The sequence below is a fragment of the Corvus kubaryi genome, unplaced genomic scaffold (assembly GCF_017639235.1).
Source record: "Corvus kubaryi isolate FWS band 111438036 unplaced genomic scaffold, C.kubaryi_AGA036_p1.0 37396, whole genome shotgun sequence".
In the NCBI taxonomy this organism is placed as follows: Eukaryota; Metazoa; Chordata; class Aves; order Passeriformes; family Corvidae; genus Corvus; species Corvus kubaryi.
This window is the reverse complement of record NW_024581135.1, coordinates 14,197,207-14,223,961: the sequence shown is the minus strand read 5'-3', so window position 1 is coordinate 14,223,961 and position 26,755 is coordinate 14,197,207. Positions and strand designations below refer to the sequence as shown.

Sequence of the window (26,755 nt, the reverse complement as noted above, 5' to 3'; positions counted from 1 at the left end):
AAATCTGGACTGGCTATCTTGGCAGAATTTTGGTCACCTGTAGTTGACCAGAAGAGGGGAAGTCCTCTGGTTTACGCTAGGGAGCAGTTAGATTGAACATCACAAAGATCCCTCCTGATCTTATGCCTGTTCTCACAGTACATGTTTATTTTTCTCTCATCTGTTTCCCAGTGAAGCAGCTGGAATACCCCCTGCCAGCTGGTCCAGAACTTCTGAACACAGCACATCAAAATACCACCATCAGCCCCATATCCCACAGCAATGCTGCTGAGTTGAACAAGTTCAAGCCTCAGTCCCATTTTTCCTGGGAATATTTTCTCTGTAGTTGCAAACAAGAAATGGGCTCTTGCAGAAATCACAGTAGTGTACACAGAGCTTAATTTTTCTCTCTTCCTTTTCTTTACAACTTCTAAGAATAAGGCCAGCCCTCAGCACTACACAGCTGTCCACAGCACCAGTTCCTTCAGCCACACCCCAAAATCTTCACCCCTTAAAAGCCTTGCTGTGGAGCCGAATCATTACAATTGCTGTGTATCTCATACTGGTGATGTCTCCCACGTGGGAGCACAGGGGCAGATAGGAATCTAAGAACTGTCCATGGGAGGGAAGGAAAAGGAAGCACCCGGCTTGCTTTTTTTTCCAGCCAGCTTTCGGCCAGTTTTTCAGCTCCTTTTCCTCCGGAGAGTTGAACTTTGTTTTCCTGGGACTCCGATTTTTCCCTTCTTCTCTGCTGGATGGTTTCAACATCAGAATACATTGGGAGGACTTTCCACCGAGGCCTTGGCCCTGGAGGTGGGTCCACCACCCTGTCCCAGCTCCAAGGAGGGAGAGAGAGATCTGCCATCTTTTTTTCTTTTTCCCAGGTTTCTCTCAGCAGAGCAAGGGATTTTATTATTTAGCACTATTATCCTTTCTCTGTGTGTTTGTTAAATAAATAGTTTTTACCTCATTCACTTTTCCTTCGAGGAAAATTCATTTTTTCCCCGAACCTGGTGGGGGGAGGGGTGGTTGTAACCTGCCTTCTCTCAGAGGATATATTTCCAAATTTGCCCAAACCAGCACAAATAGTCATATTTCAGAGATAGCAAGGAGTAGTTTATTAGCCAAACAATTTGTTATTAATCTCCATATGAAAACAGATGGAGAACCTTGGGGAGGCGGCTCTGCAAAAACACTCTGTAGAGTAATTTTTAGAAGCACAGTCTTCTGTTACTATGCAGGAAAGCTACGGCTGCTTGTGCTTCCTGTGACAGTAATAGTCTTTGACACACAAAACAGGAGCCTAAAAGCTTGGCCTTGCACCATTTAGGTCAAAGGAAGCTTCTTCCATTGGTTTTCAGGGTTTGATCCAGCTGCTAACAGAAGAGAAATTATCTGGTTTGAATGCAGACGGGAAGGAAGAGCCTTCCTGCAAGCTAATAAAATCCTTGATCTTAAATCCCTGCTACAGCACAAGTAACCTTTTTATGACTGCTCAGAGCAGACATGAGAGGAAAAAATGTAGACGGTAAGCAGCAAGGAGCATAAATTTTTATTTTTATAGTCACATAAAATGTACAACACATAAGAAGAACTGGCACTGTGTCTTCACTCACATCATGCAGGGGTTGTCTGCAGAAACAAAAAAACAACCTGTGCTTTAGAAGCACTGTGAGTTATCCAGGATGGGGAAGAGATGAAGGGAAATTTACCCCAGAGACACACCTTGAGAGAGCTTCCCAGCCACAGATCTTCTTTGCTTGCTGCTTTTACTCCATAACCTCTGCATCCCCAATCCCATCTCCACTCAACCCCGCCTCTGATTTTGTTCATGTGCACATGTGTGATTTTGGTCATGCATGTTACCCAAAAGATCTTTTCCAATCCCTAGTATTTTTAAAGGGGTTATTTGCTGGCAGACTGTACACATGAAAAATAGGTGTTATTAAATGCATCCAGCTGTTCAGGACAGATCTGTCTGTCACCAGCCAGTCATGTTATGACAAAATGCATTGGTCTAATGCAAACATGAAGCCCCCAGGACAGAGAAAAACATGTGACAAGACATACATAAGAAAGCACATTTAATTCACACATTATGTAGGAAAAGGGCCAAATGGTAGGGCTCCCTCCACAGCTTTGGATCTGTTTTAAATACCTAAATGACTTCACATTATCTTTCACATATGCATCCTTGCCTGCTTAAACAGAGGATGTCTGTGTCCTCTTTATTTCATGGTGAAATAGCTCAAACTAGATTGCACAGTCACTTGAATCTAGCAAATACTCAAGGCTGTGACATATTAGAAGGTGAGGCAGGAACAGCTCCTCCCTATCAGTATCAGGGTCTGTGCAGCTTGTGGTGAGCTTGACAGGGGGATTTATCTTACTGAAAATTATAAAATGTTATTTTTAGCCATACAAATTCTTCACCAAGCAGCTCCTTCTACAGGAAGGAATGTCTAAGGAAGGAGGGAAAAACTACTCTTCCTGGCAGTGGCTGATTTCAGACTGCATTAAGTGTCTGTATAACAACAGCAAGAGAAAAAAAGGGAAACATCTACCTCTGCCACCCCAGCAAGGTTAAAGAAAGCAAACAGCAAAGTTCAAAGCTCACACCCATCTTTCCCTCCCTGCTTAATCCACAGGCTTCCAAGCACTTTAATTTCTTGGAAAGAGAAACATGAAAAATGACCATGCTCTGGGTATGCATCCAAGCAGGAGCAGACTTCAGGCTGGACTGCCAAAAGCAGAGGATGGCACTGAGCACCCAAGCAGGGAGAATAACACAGTAAGATGACTCAAGTCACCAAAAACTTTAGAGGTGTTTGCTAATGGAGCCCCCCATGCTCCATGCCTAACCCTCAGGAGCTGAGGGTGCTAAAAGCTCAAGTTAAAAGCAAAGGGAGGCGTGGGCAAGCAACATGATTTCTGCAGGCAAGCACTGACAGACCCAGTCCCTCCAGTTTATCACAGGCACAGGGCTCTGTTGGCAGGTGCCATTAGTGCCAGCACTGCACCACACCATGAGCCAAACCTGCTCTGGCCAGCTCTAAGCCATCAACCTACTGTTGACCATCACTGGAGCTGCAGCAAGACTGGACCTGCTTGGGTGTGGGTTAAGGGCTTCCTGGCTCCTGGGGCCATGCTGGGTGGCTCAGGACCCTTGCTCTCTTTTCCATCCTTCCATGAGACACCCAAATGCTCACTGACAGCATTCTACAGATACAGACAAAGCACCAAAAAAAAGGAGTGGAGAAATGCATTCCACAGTATCACTGTATTGTTTCTGAATTACGTTTTCCACACCTTTTTTTAAAAGCCAAGGACATTTTACAGAGTATCTGTTTTATGAATCAGTTCTTTCTTTTTCCTTTGCTGTTCCATAACTTTTCCAAATGTCACAGAACAATAACTGCTGTGTAGATCACTTATTACTAAAGACTGGCGAACAGCATACAAGAATAGCTGAGCATTTTTATTTTATATTAAATGGAATGCCCAATCTATTTTCTTGCATACCAACTTTTTAAAAATCCAACTTTTTAAAAAGTGTACCTTTTTTGGAGCAAAAGCCTGATGTGCTATCTTGCCCTTGTCTTCCCACTTATTTGAACAGACTGCTAGAAGAAAGAGAAATTGAGATAAAAGACACAAAACTTCCCACTGCCTCCACATGGATGATATCTGTTTCTTTATGTTTCTTATACTATGCTAAAAATGTCAAGGAATGGCATGTGCACATTAGCCTTTAAAGAGAACCAAGGCTTTAAAAGGAGCCTGACTTGGGAATGGAAGGTTTGAAATCTTCAAAGCAAACCAAGCCTTTAGATGTGAGTCTTGAATAAACTCAACCAAAGTTCCTGAACCTTGCAGGAAGAAGAAGATTTCAACCTTAAAGTGGAGACACACTTTCTCTGTTCCCCTGCTCTACCCCTCACTTCTGGATTTGCCACAACAGGCCATCCTGCACCTTGAAACAGCAGGTGCTCATTGCAATCCCTACCCCACGCCCCAGGTCACTGCTGGATTATACTGTACAATAGGAACAGCTGAACAAAGTCAATCCCACTAACTTTAGTCAAACATCCTGCCTCCACAGCAGTGCCTTTAGGCTGGGATCAAGTGTAGCATCTATTTTTATTGGCATAAGACCCAACTTGTCCTTGGTTGGGATTGGCAGATGCACTGGAAACTGGCTGCATACCCAAACCAGAGCTGTGTCTCCTCCCCTCCAGGCATCCAAGCAGATGCCTAGAAAACAGTAACAAGCGAGTAGTACATGAAAACAGAGCTGTGAGCCCCTCACCTCCCACACCCGAGTGCAGAGAAAACACCTTCTACACAGCATAGACACACACGTGGAAGTAAGAAACACTGGGAGTTGCCATGAAACACCAGCGGTGGGTGTGAAGCACCTGTGCTAACACAGGACTTCTGCTACAGAGCTGGCTGGCAGGGGATGCCAGTGAAGGGCTTCAAGACCTCCATCACACGGTGCTCTCCAGAGGAGGTTTTAATGCATGCTGGACTCTTTTCTGACCTTTACAATAACTAGAAACAAGGACCCCGGTTAGCACCTCAGGCTCTTTTTCCTTCCCTCCTACTCAGAAGATCCCTGATCATCTCAGTCTCAGTCCCCTTTCCTGCCCTGCTCTGTGCTGGCAAGATCAAGCATGCCAGTGCTTTACTCTGACAAAATGAGGAGAAACCACACATTGAAATACCTGCAATTAGAGAGGAAGCAGTTGCAGCCATACAGCCTAATGGAAAATACAGTCAATTGTAAATCCAGTCTGGAAAGCCTTATCTGAAAAACATCAACAACAAACTACATCCATCCTGTGGTTCTTCTTTAGGCAAGATTTTTGGGGGCTTCAAATCAGAGCTTTCTCTGAGTAACACCTGGCTGCAGCCCAGGAGTTGCTGGAGAGCACAACTGCACAGAGAGAGAACTGGAAGATTCCCCTGGGAGTGATTCAGGATTGTTTAATGCATTGCACAGTAAATATAATCTAAGATATTTAGACAGTGTCTCCAGCAGCAGGAATTATTTGGCTCAGGGGAGTTGTGATTGGATACAAGAGCAGATAGAGACCCATGATACCAGGATATTAAAAATGCACCACTTTGAATTGCAGACAAGTAAATGCTTCAGTATCATTAGTATGGTATTAGGGTGTGTGATTGTTTATAAAACTATCTAGATACCTGTTTCAAATTGTTTGGTGCTGATATTCTCTATCTTGCACCACCACGAACTCTGCTTTGGGTGGGATGTCTGTCTTGGTATCTCCTGCATTTGTTTTTTTAAACACTGGAATGAAATTCCTAGGGATAATAATAAAAGATTGTAAAATCCTGATTATCTTCTAATTAGACTGAAATCCCCCAAGATATGGGTGAGACTAAAGTGCCTTTCCAGAGAGGAAGTCCCTAAAAAGATGAATTGATCAGAAAGCCTGAATATCAGCTGGGGCTGACCAGGAGGCTGTTCTGACATGGAAACCAGAAGCCACAAAACAGAAAGGCTCTCGCTGTTAAGAGATGACGAAAGGAAAAGTAGCCTCAGGAGAGAATGTTCAGGCAGGAGGTGAAAGTAGCTGGGATTTCCAAAGAGGCCTGTTGCATAATCCCACAGAATGGTCCAGAGAGGTAAGGACACAAACTCACACCAGCTTTCATTTGGTTTTGGCTCAATCCAAGCCTTTATTGTAATAGGTATGCAGAGGGAAGAAATTATTGTTGTTACACTTTGTGTGGTTTGGTATCCCAGGAGAAGAAAGATATGAACCTGAAGCATCCATAAGAGTGGGGTCTGGGAAAGCAGAGGCTACTGGAGTGCAAGCCTGCATTTTTCTGAAGGCTGACTAGCAGAAATCCTCTGTGAGAAACTAACCTTAAAGTTTTATTTCTGGCAGTAAGATGCTTTTCAGTAAGTCCTCTGCTCTCACCTCCTTGTGAGACTGCAGACCCCAGGGATACCTCTCACAGGGTTTGGATCCTGTGGAGTTTTCTCACCTGTTTGGAGCCATCTCTTTTCTCACATCAGGTTCGTACTTAACTACTCTTCAGACCTTCCCCCTTGCCAACGTGGATTCTGAGCTATGAGAGGGCACAGACACCCTGAAGGATAGCATGCCATAAGGAATTCTCAAGGCAGTACACATCAGTGCCAGGATTTTTAAGGCATGGCAGCATACTGGACTGGCAGGTGTCATCAGCTGAATAGCTGAGCCATAGGCTGGCAAAGCACAACGTCAGCTTTGGACAAAAGTAGCCTTTTCTGAAAATGCAGAGTTTCCTATTCATCTCAATAAACTGAACTACTTCATTGAAAGCCAAGACACAATCTGGGAGCTGTAAAAACAGGAAATCTAGTTTTTCCTCTTCAATATGTAAATAAAAAAGTAGATGTTCAAGAATGACATATGCTAATCCCACAACTCCAAAGGAGCTGACAACTGGAAAAAACTACTGACGAATTCTTTTTTGTCATTTTGACTTTTGAATGGTTGATGTTTTAAGCGATAGTTATACCAAGGCAAAAAATTCAAATGGTTTTCTTCAAAAAATGAAACTTAAGACTCTGAGGCTTTAAATGTAGATTTATTTTCTTCCAAATACAAGCTGACACATACTGAAAAAATAAATAAAAAATAAGCTGTCTAATCAGATGCTATTTTCTAACACATAAAAATTCAGAATCTTAATGTTAAGTTTACAGAGTAGCATCAATATGTAAAAGCCTTATGCTTACTGAATTTACCACTATGTCTGTGTAGAGTGACAGAACAACATGTTTTGATCTACCAATAAAAGAAAAGTAACATTCCTTTGTGATTAAGAAAGTACAAGCATATGAGGAGATTAAAATTGATTTCAGTTAAGAAGATTTTCTTACTTTCAGCTTAAATAATTTTGAATTTCAACCACTGGGGTTAAATCAATTCCCCCAAAGGTACAGTTTGAATCCTTGGTCCAAAGGCAACACACTCAACAGTGAACAAAAGCCACTGCCTTGCTGAAAATGTCCGTGAGCATTGGTTATCCCAGCTCTATTCTTCGTGGATACATTTTGTACCAGAAGGGGCTACCCTCCACTGAATGCCAAGGAATGGATGCTTCCTTTTCCTTCCTCCTTCCTCTACAGTCTTTATGCCTCTCCCCTTTCTCCTCCCAGCCATCACTCACAGAACCTTAACTCATGTGTTCAGCCCCTTATCTACGGCATTTCTGTGGCTGTTGAGAAATTCCAGAAACCAAGCAATATATCCTGATAGGGAAGAAAAATTCTTTGATAGTGCTCTCCAGGAAGAACACTGAAGTCAAGGTCACATGAATAGAAAGGCCCACAGGATTTTCCTTGGAGCCATGCAGTTCAGTTGGGATGGCAGGCAGGTTGGAATATGAAGATCTAATCCACTAGCCCAGATGAGTGCTTCTCCCTGGGATTAATTAATGATTGCTCTGATACGGTCTGCCTAAGGTATGTAGGGCAGCCAGAGACAGTTAATGGGGATGTATGAAGTCTCAGATGGTGAAAGATAATTAAAGGGAGGGAAATTTTTTTTTTGCAGTGTCACTCACAGTGCTTCACCTTTTGCCTCCAGAAAGTGGAATGCTTTAAAACACTGAAGTATTCTGCAAACATTGACCCACCTGAAAAGGCCAATTTTGTCTAACAGTTGCCTTATTGGCCTAAGCCACCATGCAGAAACCCACTCCTGTCTTGTCACCGTTTGCTGAATGACTCTGGACACACTGTTAACTCCTCTGTGCCTTCCCTTCCCTACACATAAAAGGAGGGTATACATCTTGCATCGAAACACACTGAACTTTAGGATAAAGATGTTATCCTAAAACTGTCCCCGATTTAAAGTATTAAACCTTAAAACATGCTTTTGGAAAAGTAAATAAATTTGTTTCATAAATGAGAAACCCAAAACAGACTCAATGACTCTCCCACTTTACTTATATGTCTTTAAAAAAATAAAAAAAACCCCTCACTCTCTTCTCACATTAGCCAACTCTCCTAAGGCAAAAATAACAAGACAAAATTGAGACATACTTTCAAACATCTCTTCTATTGAAAAGGACAGAGGAGATGCGTGGAAAGACACTGAACATGCACACACATGCTGCTGGGCACATCAGCGCTGGTTAAAATCACCTGCAACGGACAAAGATGCTCTGTCACTTCACTGTGGGATAGAAAGGAAAATAATGTTGCCTGTCCTCTGTGTCAACGGAGCAATTAATACTGAGCTTAGTTAGGGACATTTTAAGGGGACGGGGAGAGGGGGGACGGACACCACCAGCACAAAGGCATTTTAGCCCAAAATGACTCTACTGGGGACATGGTAAACGCTATCACCTCAGCCTTCACGGCCTATTCGCGACCAAGTCCGTGTCCGGAGGATTCCCCGCCCGCGGGTCCGTGGCAGGGGCGCACCAGCGCCTTCCTCTGCTCCGTGACACCCTCGGGGCATTCCACCGGCTGCTCCCGGCGGGGCTCCGCTCCCGCTGCTCCTCGGGGTGCCTGCGCGTCACGGGGAAGGTGACCCGAAGCGGAATAGAAAACCACGGCGACCCGTCCCTTGCAAGCAGGCGAGACCGCGGCTGCGGGCGGGTGGGCGCTCACTACGGAGCTGCAGCGGCGACCCCGCGGCGCCACCGGAGGCACCGACCCCTCCCGGGCGATGAGCGGTCTCTGCCCCGCGGGGTCGGACCCGGGCGATACCGAGCGCGGACAGCCGTCCCCCCTGCCCTTACCTGCCGCCCCGGTGCCGCGCTTTACCGCGCCGCAGGACTCGGCCACCGCCGCCACCGCCAGCACGGTCCCGCTCCGCCGACCCCGGCGCCGAGAGCGGGGCGGGCGGGGCCGCGCGTCACAGGCGGGGGCGGGCGCGGCTGAGGGAGGCAGGGAGGGAGGGAAACATGGCGGCGGCGGCGGCGGCGGGGCGCGGGCTGCTGGCGGCGGGGCTGTTCCGCGGGCGGGTCGCCATCGTCACCGGCGGCGGCACCGGCATCGGCAAGGCCATCGCCGCCGACCTGCTGGCGCTAGGTGGGCGCGGGGCGGGCTCCGCAGGAAGCCCCGGGGGAGCAGCGGGGCGAGGCGGGTGTTGGGGGGGCCGTCAGGGAGCGCCCGCGGGCCGTGCTGCGTGTTGGGGGCTGGCGGCGCTCGGGGCTGGGGTGCGAGGAGCCCCTGGGTGGGACATTGTGTCAGGGTCGGTGAATAGCAAGGGGCACGAGGTGAGGCTGATGTGGGGCTCTGCCTTTTGGCCCGCTGGCCCGTAAAACAACGCTGGCTATTTTAAACACAGAGGTCAGTGAGGTTATGTTAAACCAGGACCCTTTTCTCTCAGATTCTCCCTTCAGTGATTTCTCATTTTGCTTTAACTGGAGGATTTACGAGGTTGTTGAACCTTGAGCCTCACAGATCAGTATCCTTGAACTGCTGTCCGCACAGTAACACATTAGAGACATGGTGCTTCTCCCAGTGCCTGCGACAGGAACGTCCTGAAATTGAAGAGCATCTTCATCGTGCATGGCATGGGTTTTCTTTCCATGCTGAGTACAGAGAAGTGGTAAAACCTGGAGTGAAAAGCAGTCTCCTGACTTTCTGATATGAGGCCAGGAGAGGTAGAAAGGACTCCTACATCCACCTTGCAACACATTTCCTGCAAATTTCAACATCAGTGCTAGGGATCATCGGTATCAGACTGGGTTTGGATAGTTTATTGTCATGATTGGATTCAGCGCCTTCAGAATACAAACGCTAGTGTTATACCTCTCGGTGCCACACTCCCGTCGTTTGCATTGTTGGAATGTGCATCACTGCACTGCATAGTAAAGAGCTTTCTTTGTTACGGCTGCGCTGGGAGGCATCTCTGCCTCTTCTGGTCTTTGTGCCCCAGCTTTCCGCTGCTTTGTGGAGCTGAATGGAGGATTAGTTCTGTTACCTTTGTATTACTGGGGAACTAAGCTTTTTTTTTTCAGGTGTCCTTACATGCTGCTTGGAAGAGGTGCTTTTTAAGCATCATCACACTGTTGGTCGGTGATGTTACCCAGTTACCTTAAAATTGTGCTTAATTTGATCTTCGTTGTTTTTCTCAAGCAAAATACAAATAACAAAAGTGTGTCCATAACAGCGTAAATAGAACACAATAGAAAACAAATCTCTACAAAGCACATGAGAAAAAATGGAGAAAGAGCTATATAGAGCTTAAGTCTGACTGAGTAACCCTCCTCACCTGTAGACTTGCTGGTTACTCCTGACAAGATGATGATCGGGAACTGTTTCCATGTATACCCTGCACTTTAGGTAATGGGGGACTGGTTCCTACAGGCACAGGAGCAGTGACAGATAATGCCAGTCATGATATACATTGTTTTTATAATGAGTCTCCTTTGAAGCCTTCTGGGCAAATTTAAACCTTTTATCTGGAAACTTGTGCCCTTTCCCGTGACCCTATCAGGAAACGGTCTGGTCATTCTTTGTGAAGAAAATTAAGTGATGGTATTGTCAGTTTGCACAGTAGGTACCAAGTGTTTCTCAGTGATTAGACTCCCAATTAGTATATTTAGCAAAAATACAGTCTTCTACTGGACCTTATTCTATATCAGTGTGTGTATTAATAAGCATTTAGGTTGGTAAATAGAACTGGGCTACTGTGGTTGAGTATTTTGTGTTAATTGGTAATTGTGTCTGGCATTTTATGAACTTTGCATTAGTTGGATGCTTGTGCAAGTGACTGGAGTTCTTAATTTAAAAAAAATCAGGAGACCTCAGAGACTACTGTCTTTATATGTGTTGTTTTAAGACGGCCACCAATTAAAGGTGAAGCTCCTATTCCTAAGGACGTGTATTTGTAAAGCTTCCTTCTGGAAGAATTAAACTCCTCTATTTTTTTTTTTTTTAATATATCATTTCACAAGACAGCTTGAGTCAAATGAACAGCTTGCTTCTCTTTACTCCCACTAGTTATTTTGAATTTATTCTGGTGTTTGCGTGATCACATGAGAGGCCAAATTCCACTCTGCAACAGAGAGGGAAAAAACACCCACACCTGGCAGGATGTTAACTTTTTCTTTTTTTTTTTTTTGGCTGGTTGAGGATGGTTTATGTTAAAGCAGATGAGCAGCAGATCTGATGGGAAGAAGGGATTACTTCTGCTGAAATGCTAAGATTATGGAAGGAGCAAACTGGGAGGAAGACCTCCTTGCCTGCTTGGCATGGAAGCTAGTAATTTGCTTATCCTTTACATGAAATTGCATGCCTGCTGGATTTGTACTAGGAATTAATTTGGTGTCCTTTGGTTTAGTCTGTGTAGTAGCAATTGCTGAAGCCTTAAAGCTGTCCTAAGTCCACTGGTGTGACTGAAGAAATTGGGCTGCTTGTAGTGTGAGTGCTTGACTTAAATTTGGCACCTGCATTGGTTTTTCTCTGTAGAATGAGTCCTTCTGCCTCCAAATGTTGAAAAAACCCAAGTACTTGAGCTCCTGCCTATTCTATATCTTCTCCTTTCTGCAGCCAGGATTCTGCAGTGCCACAGGGAGGGCTCTGTTCCTGCTGTCTGTAGTCTGCAGATAGGGATTAATCTTCTGAGGCTATTATCCTTTCCTTCAGTCTCTGTAGAGTTAAAAAGCAGAGCATTACATTTGCTCACTGCTAGTCAAAATTGCAGCCAGTCGTACAGGAAGGTTATTTTTGTGGTTTTAAGAGCAAGCTTTTTTTTGTAAACAAGACCTGCTGAAATATCTTTAAATCACTTAATTGATAAATGAGGCAGCTGTGAGCAGAGGCAGCAGAAGTGATGTCTGAAAGCTGCTTTGCTGACTCTGCAACTCACAGGCTATCTTCCCTTCTGCAGGAAGGAGAGGAAACCTTGTGGACATTTTTTTAAATTGCTCTTTTCCTGGCACAGAGGGATCTTGTTGCTAAGAAGCATCTGACATCAGTCATTTCTCCCTCTTGCAAGAGCTTCAACACTGTATTTTCTAGTCAGTGACTAATAAATGCACATCCTACAAGATATCTCCATGATGTTACTAAAAAAAAGCGTAATTGTGTTAGCTGAAGGATGTTTCATTTTGTCTCTACAGGTTGCAGTGTTGTGATTGCCTCTCGTAAATTTGACCGATTAAAAGCTGCTGCAGAAGAACTGAACAATAGGTTTGCTTCCATGAGTCCTGCCAAAGTGACTCCCATAGAGTGCAATATCCGCAAAGAAGAAGAGGTAAAGATTAGTGGTCTTGTTCTGGGGCTTAACATATCAAAAGCATATTGTGTATAAATTCTCAGATCTCCAAAGATGTTTGGCCTTCTCAAAACTAGCTTAGATCAGGGGAGAGGTGGAGCAAAGCTCGGTTAAATTGTTCTGGATAGATGTGCTTCCCAAGGGAAGACATTTGTTAGCCACCTAAGCAAAAAAACATTTATAAATATTGGCAGATATTTTTCTGACCATGCTTATATATTTCAGATATTTCTGGGAGATGCAGGTCTTGAAACTGACATGTTGTGCAGCGAGTCAGAGCCCACTTAGCATGATTCTTTGTCACATTGCTGTGACAGAAGTGAGGGGGTGTAAACTTGTGAAGATGGGAGACCTCAGAATAGTTCCTTCAAACAGGAAGGCATAGCATGGAACCTCAGTGTTTGTGACTTGACACAAGTGCCCTGCATTGTCAGTTTGGCTTGTATTAAAGCCAGAAAACCCCACAGATGTATAATATTTTAGCCATGTTTGAAATTTTAGTTATGGTTTGAGGTGTGCCTCATTGCGAACTCTATCACTATTCAAGTTGATTTTTAAATTTTTCCTCCATATTACAAAAAATGGAAGATCAAGAGCAAAAGTACATAATCCAGGTTCTTCAGAAGTCTGCATGCCCCTCCTAATTTTTTTATCTCTGTAATTAAATATTTAAAGGTCTAACTTCAGGTTGGATTTTTAACTTTTTGAAGACAGCTACAAAATCTTCCAGTAACCACTGATTGCTACATTTTTCTAAACCTCTCAAAGTCTCTCTTAAACTAAATATTAATGACCTTTAGTGGCTGTGAAGATTCTGGAAATATCCTAATATATAGCCATAAAACAAATAAAAATTAAAATTCTTCCCTTGTGGAACAGTTTGTGCCATAAAATACTTATAATAATCTACTCAGACTTTCTCTCCTGAAGGAGGTGAACCCTGGGGCTGTGCAGTATGTCACTTCACCTACCAGTGAATTTTAGGTTTATATTTACTGGCATCAGCAGTGCAACATGATAGGTTATGGCAGATGTCAGAGGGCAACTTGCATGATTAAAGCTACAGGAAAGAAAAGAGGTAAAGAGGAAAAAACATTTAAGCTTTTTTCAGGTCTATTTCTTGCAGAAAGTACTCTGGCATGCTTAATTACATTCTGCAGGTGAATCTTATTTCTGTATCAGTCTGAAATTGATTAGTGGGAACTGCAGAGTTCTGTGAGATGCTGTAGGGCTTGGATGGTGAAATGAGGTAATCTCCACTAAACTACCATTCCTTCTTTGTTTCCTTTTTAAGTGTGGCTAAATGCCTATTTGACAAAACAGGCTTAAGTGGCTTTGGAAATTTTGGAAGGTGCTTTTCAAGACTTTTTTATAGTGCTGTCCAAAGTGTTTAGGCATTATTCTGTGTTACAGGTAGCCATGCTGATACTTGAAGAGACGTCTATCTTTGCTATTATGCTGCAGTTTTATCATAGAATTGTCTTGTTTCCAGTTTAGTTTTAAACTCTACCTATTTACAGACACACCAGAACTTTCCTTGAACTTTTTGTATGATGTTGGTGGAGTCTCTGTTGGATGTCTTCTGCTACTGGAAGTTCTCTTCAACCATTGTCCTTTCATGTCTGTTTCTATTGAAGAGAGGGTTCAGAGGAAAAAGGCAGATTAAACTCCAGTCTTGAACTTTTAAGTCATTGATTTAGTCTTATAGTTTGACTCACTTCAGTTCTCCAGCTGCTCTTAGTTCTTTCTTTTGAAGTCCTACTTAGAAAAAAAAATGCTATGAGAATTTCATAAGCTTTTTGCTGAAAATCTGGATAAGAAATGCAAGAAATTTCTGTTGCACGTTAACGTAAGAACCTGTATACCTGTTAAATATTTCTCATCTCCAAGACCAGATTTTTTTATTGGTTAGAGACATCCTGTGATTTTTTTTCTTTAGCTTGTGCCTTTCTGACTCTGTTCTCTTCTGTTAATGCTGAGATTCTCAAAGATTGCTAAATCCTGGCCATGTAAATTTCTAAATTTACTGTTGGACCAGAAATTTGTGTTTTCAATGCTTAAATTTGTAGTGAAGATAGCACTTCCTTACACTTAGGTACTTTGGTTTGTAAGTTGAAACTAGATAAACTCAAATTAACAATTGTTAACTTACACTGCTAAAACCTGTCAGAACTGTGGCATATGGCAGGTTTTCCACAACCCACAGCTTACTATTGCTTATTTATTATGTTTCCTAAGAGCAGCAATGGCGAAAAGTACTTTTTTCATAATTTGCACTTGCTTCCCTTGTGGAAACTAGAGTAGAAGTACCTTTGGGCTTTTACTTCAATTTAAAGAGTATTGTACATGCACTTTCAAAACCTACTCCATTCTTAACTTAAAATTTAGTGCTTGGGACTTGGAGTCATAGGAACAGGGATCAGTAAAATATGTCCTTGAGGATTTTTCTAGGAGGCAAATATTGAGTAGATGCAACACAGTAATGTAACTCATTTCAGTATTTTCACAAATAGAAAAAGAGCTTCCTGTTACAGTGGAAGAGGGAATGAGAGGGCATGTAAACTTTTAGGTTCCCTCGCAAAAGAAATAAGACTTGTACAACTGTGTTGGCTCTGTATGCTACTCATTAGTAATATTACAACTCATTGTTTGCTTTCAGCTTAGTGTGAGTGGAGAGTATTTACCTCAGAAATCACGGAAGCACATTGTTGGGTAGAGAGGACAGTCTCTGCAAGAATTCCATGTGAGTCACTACATCCTCCTTGGCTCTTATACCAGAAACCAAAGAACATGTGCAGGAGAAAAACATTATAAATGTTTCAACAAGAGAAAAAAAACTTAGGAGTTCAAGCCCCCTTAGATGTCAGAAGCGATCCATCACAAGCTTCAAAGCCCAGGAAGTTTCCTGAAGAACTACATAATTCATTTAATATATCATTCTCTCTGATATCTCACTGAAGTCTTTCTAAGAGTAAATCTTTATTTTAAAGGAAGCCACCCTGATCACCTGTAGGAACAAGCCATTTGTTCTTACTATAGCAATCCCTCCTTCTCCATGAGTTGTTTTGTATCTCTCTAAAGGCCCCTATCAATTTTGTCCAGTTTATAAACTGGAGGGAGGGAGTTTGAATAGGGAAAATTTAAGAAAGATGAAGGTGCTTTCAAATTGCCAGAAGATTATTTTTTGCTTCCTATTGCAAATCTTAAAGTAACTGACCTGCTTTGAAGATGGCATGGTTCATGCCTCTAGTTTGGGTCTGTGAAATTCAAGCATTAGAAGGTTCATCCCTCATCATGTAGTCCAGTGTGTTTCTTAGAGCTCTTTCTGGCCGAGGAAGAAGCAAAGAAAGTGCAGTGAATTAATTGCTGCAGAAGCTTGATGGCAGATATCATGGGAACAGCTTAATGAATTCACATTTTTAAGTCTCTAAATCTTCATCCTCAGAAGCCCTTTTGCTTTCTAGAAAAGCTTACTTTTTATTTAATGTGCAAGAAATAATCTTGCTTGATGGAGGATTTTCAACCACTGTGTAACCTGTCAGGCTTATTTTTGTCATGAGTTTGCTGCTGCTTTTGACTAGTTTTCCACTGAATGTTCTGTAAAGGATAAGAAAACCTGTTTTATTTTTAAAAATGAGAGAGTGGAGGGCTCTGAGATAAGAGGACCTGAGGCTTCTCTATTCTGTCATCAGAATATATTTCTATATTTCTGTATTCTGTCATGGAGTCTTATCTTGGAGCAGTGATTGTGCTTCAGGATAAGACTCCTGGATATGTGATCTGTTCTCCTTTTCCTATGGTTTGGAGTGTATATAGTGATGGATATTGCTTCTTAGTAATTATGAAGCTGAAGTGATTTTTATTGTTCGCGTATTTGCTGGCACTGCCCTCATCATGTGTTGAGAGCAGATCAGTTTGCTCTTGCTAAGATGCAAACCAGACAGCTCTGTGTGCATGTGTATCTTTATTTCTCTCTTTTTGTGTCCTAAATTTTGAGCTACAGCAAATCTGTTGACAGGGACAAGACATGAGGAATGAATGCTGGAATTAAGGGAGGAAGGGAGGGAGAGAGACTGAGACCAAGCAGATGATAGTCACGAGCCATGGGTGCAGTGGTGTCCCGTCAGTCTTCTGGGGGTACCACCTTCATATAGGCCAAGTTTTGAGTATCCATGGGGGGGACACAGGTGCCGTTCCCATAACTTGGGGTGACGTGTATGAGCAGTTGCTTCCTTTCCCACAGTTTGCCACAGTGGGCACTTCTGTCCAGATGCATTAACCAAGATGTGCTAACCTGGTCTTACCTCTGCTAGGCCTGGAATTAGTGCGTTCCTCTTGCAAATTCCTCCCTTCTGTGCTTCTCTCAAGTTCCTGCTTTGGTGGCTTATCATCTTATGGCAAGTTCCTTCTGCGGCCTTGACAGTGTTTTGAGACAGGCAGCTGTACTCTTTCAATCCTTACACTTGTAAGGCCTTTTTGCTATACTCTGTGGACAAACATCTCTTTAACTGGCACCTAGATAAGTAGAAGCTTACATGTCTAGGTAGGTGGAAGATAAAACCTTGTACTTCTGGTGGGCCGCTGCTGTTCTTGAAATCAGCAATTCAGAATTCTGTTCACAGTGTCTCCTTTCCATACTTCAGCTCCAGCAACAGCAGCTGGACCAGACCCCAAGGGTAAAACTTGTCACTTGGACATCAACAAGACAGCTTCAGACAGACTCAATACAGTGCTACTGAGCACATACCCTGTGTCTGAGCTCACTAGTAGCTTTTCTTTTCCAATAAACTTCAGAGCTTAGCATAGGCTCAGTTGGTTTATAAATACTTAATGCCTGTCTATGTGAAGCCTGTAGTGAAAGACTGTGGCTTGGTGGGGAGGATAAGAGACTCCTGTTGCTGTACTTTTAAATAACACAGCAATACCACAGTAAAAATACCTGTTACCCCTGTGCCAGAATGCCTGTTAGTTCTAGCCACCAAATCACAGATCTCTGACACTCTGTAGTGAGTTGTGCCTGTGTGTTTTACTCAGTCAAGGTGACCTGTGAATGCATGTGGACATTTGTCCCTTTTCCTGTGCAAGTAACTACTGTCATCTCAGTTAGCTGTGAATATGTGCTACTGCATAATACTTACGATTTGCAGTCACACACAAAAGTTCCTTATTGCAGAGCTCCAGTCTTCTGGTTATGTCTGAAGTGCCTGATTTTGTTCTTTGCTGTCTTTTTCAGAAGAATGTCCTAAACTAGTAGCTCTACCTCATGCAGCTTTGCTTTGCTTCCAAAGAGAGTCTTTAATAGCTTTTCTAAGAAGTTCTTTCCAAGTGAATTTTTAAATTATAGGAATAGAGAAGAATCTTCTTTAGTAGTCACTGTGATTTAAATATGTTCTACCAGACCCTCCTTCTCTCTGTGCTGCTGGCTGCTGTCACCATGTTTACTGTAACTGGGAGAAGCACTGCAGTGATGCTTTTTCTACAGCACAGAAGACTTTGTGAAGATTGCTACAGTTGGAGCCATCTGAGCTGTCACTGGAGAGCCTTCTGGCCTTTCCTGGCTTTCAGAAAACAGAACTGATACACATTTGTTGTTGTTGGGTTTTTAATTTCTTTTTCCTGAGAATATGGTGCAACAAGTAGGAACAACAACAGTTCCTTAAGTACAACATATGAACCATTTTGAGTTGGTATGTTATAGCATATAACATACATTTTGTCCAGCTGTTGAAAACTTGCTTTAATGTCTCTTCTCTGTGGATTTTTCTTGTTAATTTGTTTTGTCTTCTCTTTTTACGATTCTTAGCATTTTTTCTTCTCTCTCTCTCTCTCTCTCTTTCCACAGTCTGAATAGCCTTAGTCTGTTCAAATCTTCTCTGTACTGAAACCATTTCTGTTCCAAAAATGAGCCCATATTTCAGTGACTTACAGAGAATAATATTGAAAGCAAGATTCTGAGACTGATAGGGAGAAGAGCTTAATATTGCTGAGCAAAGCATAACTTTTGCTACCTAGCCAGACATAACTTTCCTTTGCTTACAAGAGAAAAGTAAAAGCCAGAATGTCCCTGTGGCATGGTTGTTCTCACAAGCTATGGGTTTGGGACTGCTGTCACAGATGTTTTGGTTTTCTGGGTTTTTTCTTCACATCCCACAACCTGCAGTGACTAAAATGAGGAATAAGATGACATTCAGAATTTGAAGATTTGGTTTAGGTATCAAAATTGGTTTTTTAAGGCATTTTTTATCAGCAGGCACCAGGTTTTCAGTCATTATATGTTTGTTTAGGGTTTTTTTTTCTGAGAGGTGCATCCTTACAGGATCCATACTACCCTGGTAAACCATCCTGTTTAGCAACACAAGATGTAAGGCAGCTATTTATGAGACCGAGTTGGTAACACTCATTGTGGAATACAGATAATGCATTGCTTGCTCTTTTTTTTTTTGTTTCTGATGTTTTTTACCACTAACTCAATACAGAGAAAGGTTGATTGATATCCTTCCCCTAGCCCAATCTGTTTGAGTGGCAGCATTCCTCCACCTGTTTGGTTTTTTGGGTGGTTTTTTTTTTTGTTCTGTGTTTTTCTCTGACCACAGATGCTAGATTAACATTTTATATATGCTTGAGTAGGAATAACTGATGCATGGAATATAGTTATGATTGATGATGTAAGCAGGAAACAGTCACATTGTCCCATTTCTTGTTTCTTGAGATAAAGATTAAATTATTAAGCAGTTGCTATGGAGTTCTTACAGCTCTCTTGAATTAATATTTTTGCCAAAGAAGATAACTTGTATTTGCAGCATTTTTTAGACTTCATGTTTTATAGGGTAATTAACCTTCTTCCTGTGTGTTAGAAGACTGGCTATTGCCAACTCATACATCAGAGCTGTAGTGAACGTACAAAACTTCTAGATAAGAATGATAAAATTCCACAAGATGAGTTATGTTTTCTGTTTAAAATGGTCAGGTGTATGGTCACATAAAAATAACAGTAGCTGCCTTATATGGAACTCTTTGGGGATCTCATGTGAACGCCCCCACTCTTCTGAAAGACATCAGGAGATTCTTAGTAGGTTGTATGTAGTGGGCTTTTGTGTCTGTTTGGTTTTACAAATCTTCAGCAGCTTAAATCCCCTTTTTCTTTGGGTGTTGGTGTTTTATGCAGCACCTGCATTATACCAGCAAAATTTCCTAAGTAAACATGGATACAGCCTAGTCCTTCTTGGCTGACTAAACCTGTCACACCAATCTTACAGCCTTTCTAAAGACTGGACCTCCTCTTTTTCTGTGAAAAGGGCATGAGGGAGAAGATACTGTCTGAGAATGAAATTTGGTATAGGGCTTAATCAACATACCACACTAACAAATACTGTTTCAGGTAGAAGCTTTGGTGAAGTCTACACTGTCTCTGCATGGGAAGATTGACTTCCTGGTGAATAATGGAGGGGGCCAGTTTGCAAGTCCTTCTGAAGCCATCCGTGCAAAAGGCTGGAATGCTGTGATAGACACGAATCTGACAGGAACCTTCTATTGCTGCAAAGCGGGTAAGGTCTGAACATAAAACTTCATATGTTTGTTTTTGTTTTTTACAGAAACACCAGAAGATAAGAAATGTAAGGTTTGCCTAGCTTCTTTTCATGCACTTACCTGACAGTGGATATTTATTACATTTGTTCATAAATACAAACAGACGTTTAGGCAAGCATGATCTTCTGGTTAAGGCCAGGTTTGGGGAGTCAGTTGACTTTGATACACATTTAAAAGACTATAGGAAAACCACTTAACTTTTGTGGCCTGTATTCACTGTATATAACATAGGAAAATACTTCTCTCCCTTCAAGGATATAAATTTAGGCTTAAATTTAAGTATGGTATGTCATTCTCAGATAGCATTTGTGGAAGTTAAAGTAATTTACATGGAAACATGAAATCTTGATTTCCCTCAAATGCTTCTTGACAATCATTGAGCGTTACTGGGGCCACGCCTGTTGCCCCATGGCCTCACCTCTGCCTTGGCAAGACTGTGGTACAAACAGCAGATTATTTTTATTTAAACCAGTATGACAAATGTGCAGTGTGATTGCAGTTAATTCTCCAAATTTGGCTCCCAATTGGCAAGTTCATTTGTATGCATTTCTTCTGATATTTATAGGTTATCTTCCTCCTTCATACAGTGTACAATGCCTGGATGCAGGAACATGGAGGAGCCATTGTCAACATTACTGCTGCCGTGAGAAATGGCTTTCCTGGAATGTCGTAATATATATTTTCTTTTTACGCTTTTCTATATTTTTCCCCCAGAAGTACTGACTGTTCCTAAACACTTCAGAAAGGTGTGTACTGGGCAGCAGCAGAGTATGGAAATATAGTAGTTAGGTCAAGAGAGAGCAAGAGTATCACTTGTCTGTATGTGTGGGGAGCTCTTATTAATCCAGTAGATGGCATCTCTGGTCTCTCTCCACTTGTTTGTAAGAAACTATGAAGCAAGACTTGCCCAGTGAAGTTTTAATTGGGAACAGCTCCCTTTTCTGTTTGGTTTTTTTTTTAAACTTTGAAATTGAGTTTCTGTTGAAGAAATAAGAAAATATGTTTTGAGCAAGTGTTGCATTATGTCTCTTTGTCCCGATTCAGGGTTGAATGGTTTCAAAACCAAAATTTTTTAAGGAACAGCAGAATATTTTCTCACTAGCTTGTTCTTTGCAGTACAAGATAAATATGGAGATCCACACGGTGGTGCTGAAGCTGCAGTTATTTGAGTATCTCCACTGAGGTATCTGGTTCAACTGTCAGGGCAAATAGGCTGAAGATGTTTCAATTTGAGTTGAACTTAGAGGAAAAAAAAGCAAATTCTGAATAACGGTGGAAAAATTTTCCTAAGTAACTGTTGTATGTAGATGGATAGACAAACCTACTTTCAAATTAAATTGACTTGAAACTTCTTGCAGGAATGTACTGTTGAAAAAGATATGCCTTTGCAAGTCCAGACACTGCTCATACCAAAAGTCACCTTATATGAATTTTTCATAAGTATTAATTTTGAACATAAAAGTTGTCATGTTTCCTCAGACTGTGCCTGGAGGTTAATTTCGTTCTGGCCTAAACATATGAATAAGTTATGTTTTCTTCTTTTTTTTTCTGAAGTTTTTCTTATACTTTCCCTGTATTTGAGAAGCTATTATATCTATCTCCTCTTAGTCTGTTTTGCTAGGCGAAAGCAAATAAATCCTATAAATTTTCTCTGACTACAACTGTCTACAATTCATTACTGCAGTAATTTTGTCTGCATTCAAGCTTGTAATCATTTCAGACTAGTTACCTACAGCAGCAAGGTATTGAAGTTCACTGTGACTGTCATGTCTCTGTCTCCATCCACCTAGAGTAATTTTTGAATGGTGACTTATTTTAATCATGTTTGTCAGAAGGTTTAAACAATCTTTCAGACCACTGTTCTTCCAAGTGTTACTTTACCTGTGCAGGCTACAGGTTTTACACAGTTTGAACTTCAGTTGTTCCTCTTTTATAAGCCCCCTCCTGCAGTAGAGTGTAGCTGACCCCATGTTGCATTGGGAAAGAGATCTTAAGTATTTCCAGCAATGACAGGAAATCACAGCATAGCTTGTTTGAACAGTGAAGCTATGGTCAAACTTGGAAACTGGAGAATCTCTCTCTTCCAGATGCTTGGTCCAGCCACAGAAAACTACTCTGAATACCCTAATGAGGCTGCAGTAGAATTAACATTGGACACTCTTAGCTGAGGGAGCAGATGCTTCCTTTGCTTTCTTTTCTCCACAGGCACACAGGAGCTGCAAGAGCTGCAGTGAATAACCTAACCAAGACTCTGGCTTTAGAATGGGCTCACAGTGGAGTGAGAATCAACAGCGTTGCTCCTGTAAGTAATGGCAAATGATCTGATTGAAATTAGCCATTACACATGCTCATAGTTAGAGCATTTGGACCAAAATGGATTTTTAAATTTATAAGCAGTAACTGTTTGTGGATTATTTATGCATTTGTTTACAATTCCCTCACTGTGTTCTTTGGGCCATTTGAGTGTTTTGTGCTTTTGGATGATGAGTCAGAGGATGTGGGATAAAATTGCTTCTGCTTTCTGCTTTGACTTGGCACACTTGGTTTTTAGGTTTTTTTATAGCTAAATGAAGTGATACTGGTAGGAGTTGGTGACCTGTCTTACAAAGCCTTGACATAAAATTACTCAATGCTCTGTGTTTCAGTAATGGATACATTACTTCTGAGTTCGGGAAACTTTCTGTTTGAGGTTCAAGTGTGCTGATGGTTTACGAACTTATTTTGAAAATCTCTGAATGTGTCACATTATTACCGCAGTCCTAGGCCCTATCACCGTGTCCTGCAGCCGTAGGGAGGAGGAGAGAAGATCCAGCAGGCAGGAACTGTGCAGCAAGATTGATTTATTTAATTATTTTACAAACTCTTTTATAGACTTTTTGTTCATAGTCTAATTGGACAAGGATCAGCCACCCCTTGGGGGTGGTTGGCTAAAATCCTAAAACATCCATTGTCAAAATATTTTCCTACTATACTATAAACAAGACTTTTCAAGGCTGCAGGTGTTTGGTTGTTTACATAACTCTGCTACCTCTTCTGTGAGAGAGAAAAGTCTCTCATGGACTTAGAAAATAACAAGAAAATCCTTGCTAGCAGCATTTCTGTATCTACATCACATAATGCATTTTACTTTGTCTTCTACATGTTAAGTTAGTTTAGCTTTAGTCATATAAAGAAATGGTAGTTGGAATGTACTATTTCTCAGAGAAATCATATGTAAAAATGTGTGTTTTGATTTTTTCCTTATCAAATTCATGCAGACAGGAAACGACTATACAGGTCAGCTAAAATATGTCTGCCACATTTCTGAGGAAGTAGACAGCAGGTAGAGTTGTTTTAAATAACTGTATAGAAAGAGCAGCTGCATTTTGTAGTGCACAGTGCTGCAGATACAGAAGTTATATAGAAGCTCTAGCTTTGACATTTGTGAATGTGTGATCTGTAGTAATTTTCTGTTATCCACAATTTATTTTGCACATTTACTCCCTTGAAATTAAAACAGGACACATAAACTTTGTCCACGACTTCTACAGTCAGAATTTAGCTTGTCTCACAGTGGATGTCGTAAGCGAAGTGTCATATTTGTTTAAGTGATCCCTAGGAAGATCTTGCTACTATTTTTGTAGAATGTCTGTATATTCTGTTGTGCCTCATGTCCTAAAGCATCTGGCTCGCTTTGTTTGGCATAGCACAGAATGCTTAAAGGCAGATATGTGTTAATCATTCCGGTAGAGGCTTTTATGTAACCTTTGTGAGATGCAATTCATCTGGAGACATGTTAAATATTAAGATCTACTGGCTTGTATTTCCTGTTTATCTGCTTTTTCTGATTTATCAAGTCTTGGGGAAGTAAGTAATTAAGACAGCATTATTATGTGAACATACTTTCAGGCATGCTAATTACCTAATGAATCATACTGATTAGATATTATAGCACATGTCAGAAGAAGTTTTTGACAAGCAAACACTGCAGGGCTTTGGCTCTGTCAGAAGTATTTGCTAGTTTTGTTATTATGCTGGTAACAAAAGTCCATGTTATAGTTACAATAATGCTTCTGTCACCTTTGGGGACCCATCAGGTCTGTGGTAACATTACAAAATTGTTACTGCTTTATGTGAGAAGAGTAACCTGTAGGGAATAGATACAAAGAGACGGAAGTGAGCATTCTGAAAAAAATAGTTTTACATTCATTATACAAGTATCTTAGAAACCTTAGTATATGCTTCATGGGTGAATTCAAATTTTGATATTTTACTAAAACTTGAGTCCCAAAAGTTCTGTCCTAACTGGTGGATGTAACCCTGTGTCCACGTTGCCATCTTCCTTCTCAGGAGTAAACTGGACTGTGGGGTCGCCAGAGCAAACACAGTCATCTTTTTCTGCTTCTACAGCAGCTAAGTAGGGAGAGTCAGAATTCTGACTCAAATCTATCTGCTTCTGTAATTCGAAATAAATCTGTCTAGTGCTCCTACAGATGACAAGAAACTTTTGAGAACTTGTTCTTGAGGTTTTGTAGTTTCCTGCTGTAATTTAACATGAAATGCTTGTAAAAAAGCAGCCTCTGAGGTTTTTTTTATACTCTACTTTTTTGTTAATGAAGTGACAGCGGAGAATTGGAATAATCAGAATTATTGTGCTTGAACAGGGATGTGGCTAGCAGCCAAATTACCTTCTTGTATAAATTATACTATGCCATTACATTCAAAAACTTGTATTCAAGTGCTCTTTAGATAGTTCAGTCCCACAGAAAATCAGTAATGACAACTTCACAATTTTAGAATTATCAGTTTAAATGTATGCAAGAGAACTAAAGTTTCATTATGCTGTTTTAAAATAGGGACTGGTATTTTCAGAAACTGCTGTTGCAAACTATGGAGAACAAGGTGTAATGATGTGGTTAAGGAGCATACCAAAGGTTCCTGCCAAGAGGTCGGCTGTTCCTGAGGAGGTAATGTATTTCAGAATGCTTCTGATACTCCTACTTCTGTGTCTCTATTTTGAAGCCTCTTTATTATATGGGGGAAAAAAAAGATTTAATTTTGTACTGTGATGGAATATTTAAAAAGAAGAAAGCTTGTAGCAGTGTGTGGTTGTGCCAAGTGAGAGAGTTAACCAGTAGTCACTGTTATACAGAAAATTTAATTCAGCTGGCTCTTACCGCTGAAGCGTTTGATAGTAGGCATTATTTATTGAAGAAGTTGACTTCAGCAGGAAGGACTGAAAGAATGAATATTAAGGGAAAATAAAGTGTATCTTAAAAGCACTTAGCTCTCTTCCACCAAGAATGTGCATCTTTGATAAACTGATCAACCTTTTTTTGTTGTTTTTTTAGTATTTGATGCTGCTCTGTGACAGCTCACTGGTTTTCCTCTGTTAAATGGCTGGAAGAATGGCTTTAAGGCTGTTACAGCTTTCATTACTGAGTAGAAAATGTTACTATATCTTGCCTGTAAAAGTTTTCACAATCTTCTTTGACATGACCAATTCCCAGCAGTTTAAGAAAGATTAAAATTGTCATTCTTTTGCTAGATCTCTCCTGCAGTATGTTTCCTGCTGTCTCCAGCTGCATCATTCATTACTGGGATAACCATGGTCGTGGATGGTGGCCAGAGTTTGTACAGCCATACCCTAGAAATACCCGGTAAGAAATGGGCTACAGAATAGTGCCCTTCAAGTGACTGGAGTTGGGCAATGGGAGGACACAAAAGTAAAATGTCTAGTTTCTCAATCAACTAAGTAAATTATTTGTTTTCCTCAGATCATGACAGATGGCCCTCACCACCGGAAGGAAAAAATTCTGAAATGCTGAAAAAGCTTCTTTCTGGCGAGTTCAAGCCAAAGCTGTAAAAGAAAGAGATTTTACCTTGTTCCCAGTTGCACACTTGCTGATAATCTCATGTTGTGATCTGGCCTTATTATTCTCAGTAATAATTTTTTTTTGCTCATATGTAACTACATTAAGTGCCTTGATTTTTGTTGTTTTATATTTAAAACTTCTGAAAGGCTTTGCATTGTACATTTCTTCTCTGAAAACACTCACCCTGAAAACATTCAGTCTTTTGGGAAGGAAAAATATATAAAAGATAAATTTTCCATTTGCATGATCATTAAGTAATGAAGAATCCCAGCCAGAAGTGAATAAAAAGAATACTTACTTTACAGTGAAGGTAGCCAAGAGGGAATGTTTTGGAATCCTTCTGTTCTTGATGATTTGAGGGAGAAGGTAATTTAAATCTTTTAGCATTAGTTGCATCAGTTACGCTCGGGGTAAGTGTTAGCTCTACACTGTTTCTGTTCAGCCACACACTGAGTGTTCAACAATGGTTTTAAAGACCAAGTAGAGTAAGTATTTCTCTGAAAATAATTAAAAATAAGATGGAATACTGTTACTAATGTTTCAAACTAATATGGCATATTGGGAAGGTTTTGAATTGTTTGCAGATATAATGACATAATGGAGTTAAGCTGGCTGCAACTTAAATTTGATAACAGATTAAGCAGATAATCAATACTGGAAAACAGTATAGGTTCAACAATTTAACATGCAAAATCTGTGGTGTATATTGCAGTGCTCTCTGCAGTATGCTGTACTAGTAAAGGAGAAATTTGCAATTCTTCATTTGCCAGTTAAAACACCGTCTATCCATACTGTGTTGTCTTGCAATGTTAACAGAATTTTGTTCATGACCGTCTTTAGGTGTGGTTTTTGTGAGCAATGCAGAGATGCCATTTAAAAACCAGAAAATTTGTAATACATCACTTGAAGAGGCTGTATTTGTAAATTTTTTATTCACTTTAAGGGAAATGTTCCCATGTCTGCTAACTTTAGAGAAAATGTAAAAAATAAGCAATGACTGTGTTTGTTTGCTGTAAAAACTGAAATTCCTGGAATCAAGTTGCTGCTATAAAGGGAACTTTTAATACTTCA

At 41.1% G+C, this 26,755-nt stretch overlaps 2 protein-coding genes across 3 annotated transcripts in view; one reads left to right on the top strand and one right to left on the bottom strand.

Annotated features, from left to right (window-relative positions):
* TMEM169 (transmembrane protein 169) overlaps nucleotides 1-8,843 on the bottom strand; it is a 17,424-nt gene extending 8,581 nt beyond the window's left edge. Inside the window, exons 1-2 of one of the 2 annotated variants that reach the window (XM_042041107.1) lie at nucleotides 8,755-8,840; nucleotides 8,051-8,152 (exon numbers count right to left, since the gene is read on the bottom strand). The gene's annotated coding sequence lies outside the window, so the exon portion shown is untranslated. Of the gene's footprint in view, nucleotides 1-8,050; nucleotides 8,153-8,754 lie in introns of both variants that reach the window. The other variant, XM_042041106.1, reaches the window with a different exon arrangement.
* Nucleotides 5,558-26,755, top strand: PECR (peroxisomal trans-2-enoyl-CoA reductase). The gene is made up of 10 exons (XM_042040524.1): nucleotides 5,558-5,634; nucleotides 8,362-8,819; nucleotides 8,927-9,046; nucleotides 12,088-12,221; nucleotides 19,621-19,786; nucleotides 20,417-20,498; nucleotides 22,035-22,131; nucleotides 24,665-24,775; nucleotides 25,357-25,468; nucleotides 25,586-26,755. The coding sequence occupies exons 1-10, from the start codon at nucleotides 5,558-5,560 to the stop codon at nucleotides 25,672-25,674; spliced, it is 1,446 nt and encodes a 481-aa protein (XP_041896458.1). The 3' UTR covers nucleotides 25,675-26,755.

What these genes read in the sequence shown, in the direction of transcription:
- PECR (XM_042040524.1), top strand. Translation starts at nt 5,558, where the DNA reads ATGTTCAGGCAGGAGGTGAAAGTAGCTGGGATTTCCAAAGAGGCCTGT. An exon ending in CGCCGACCTGCTGGCGCTAG is followed by an intron (nt 9,047 to 12,087) that starts GTGGGCGCGGGG and finishes TTGTCTCTACAG; the next exon opens with GTTGCAGTGTTGTGATTGCC. An exon ending in ATATCCGCAAAGAAGAAGAG is followed by an intron (nt 12,222 to 19,620) that starts GTAAAGATTAGT and finishes ATACTGTTTCAG; the next exon opens with GTAGAAGCTTTGGTGAAGTC.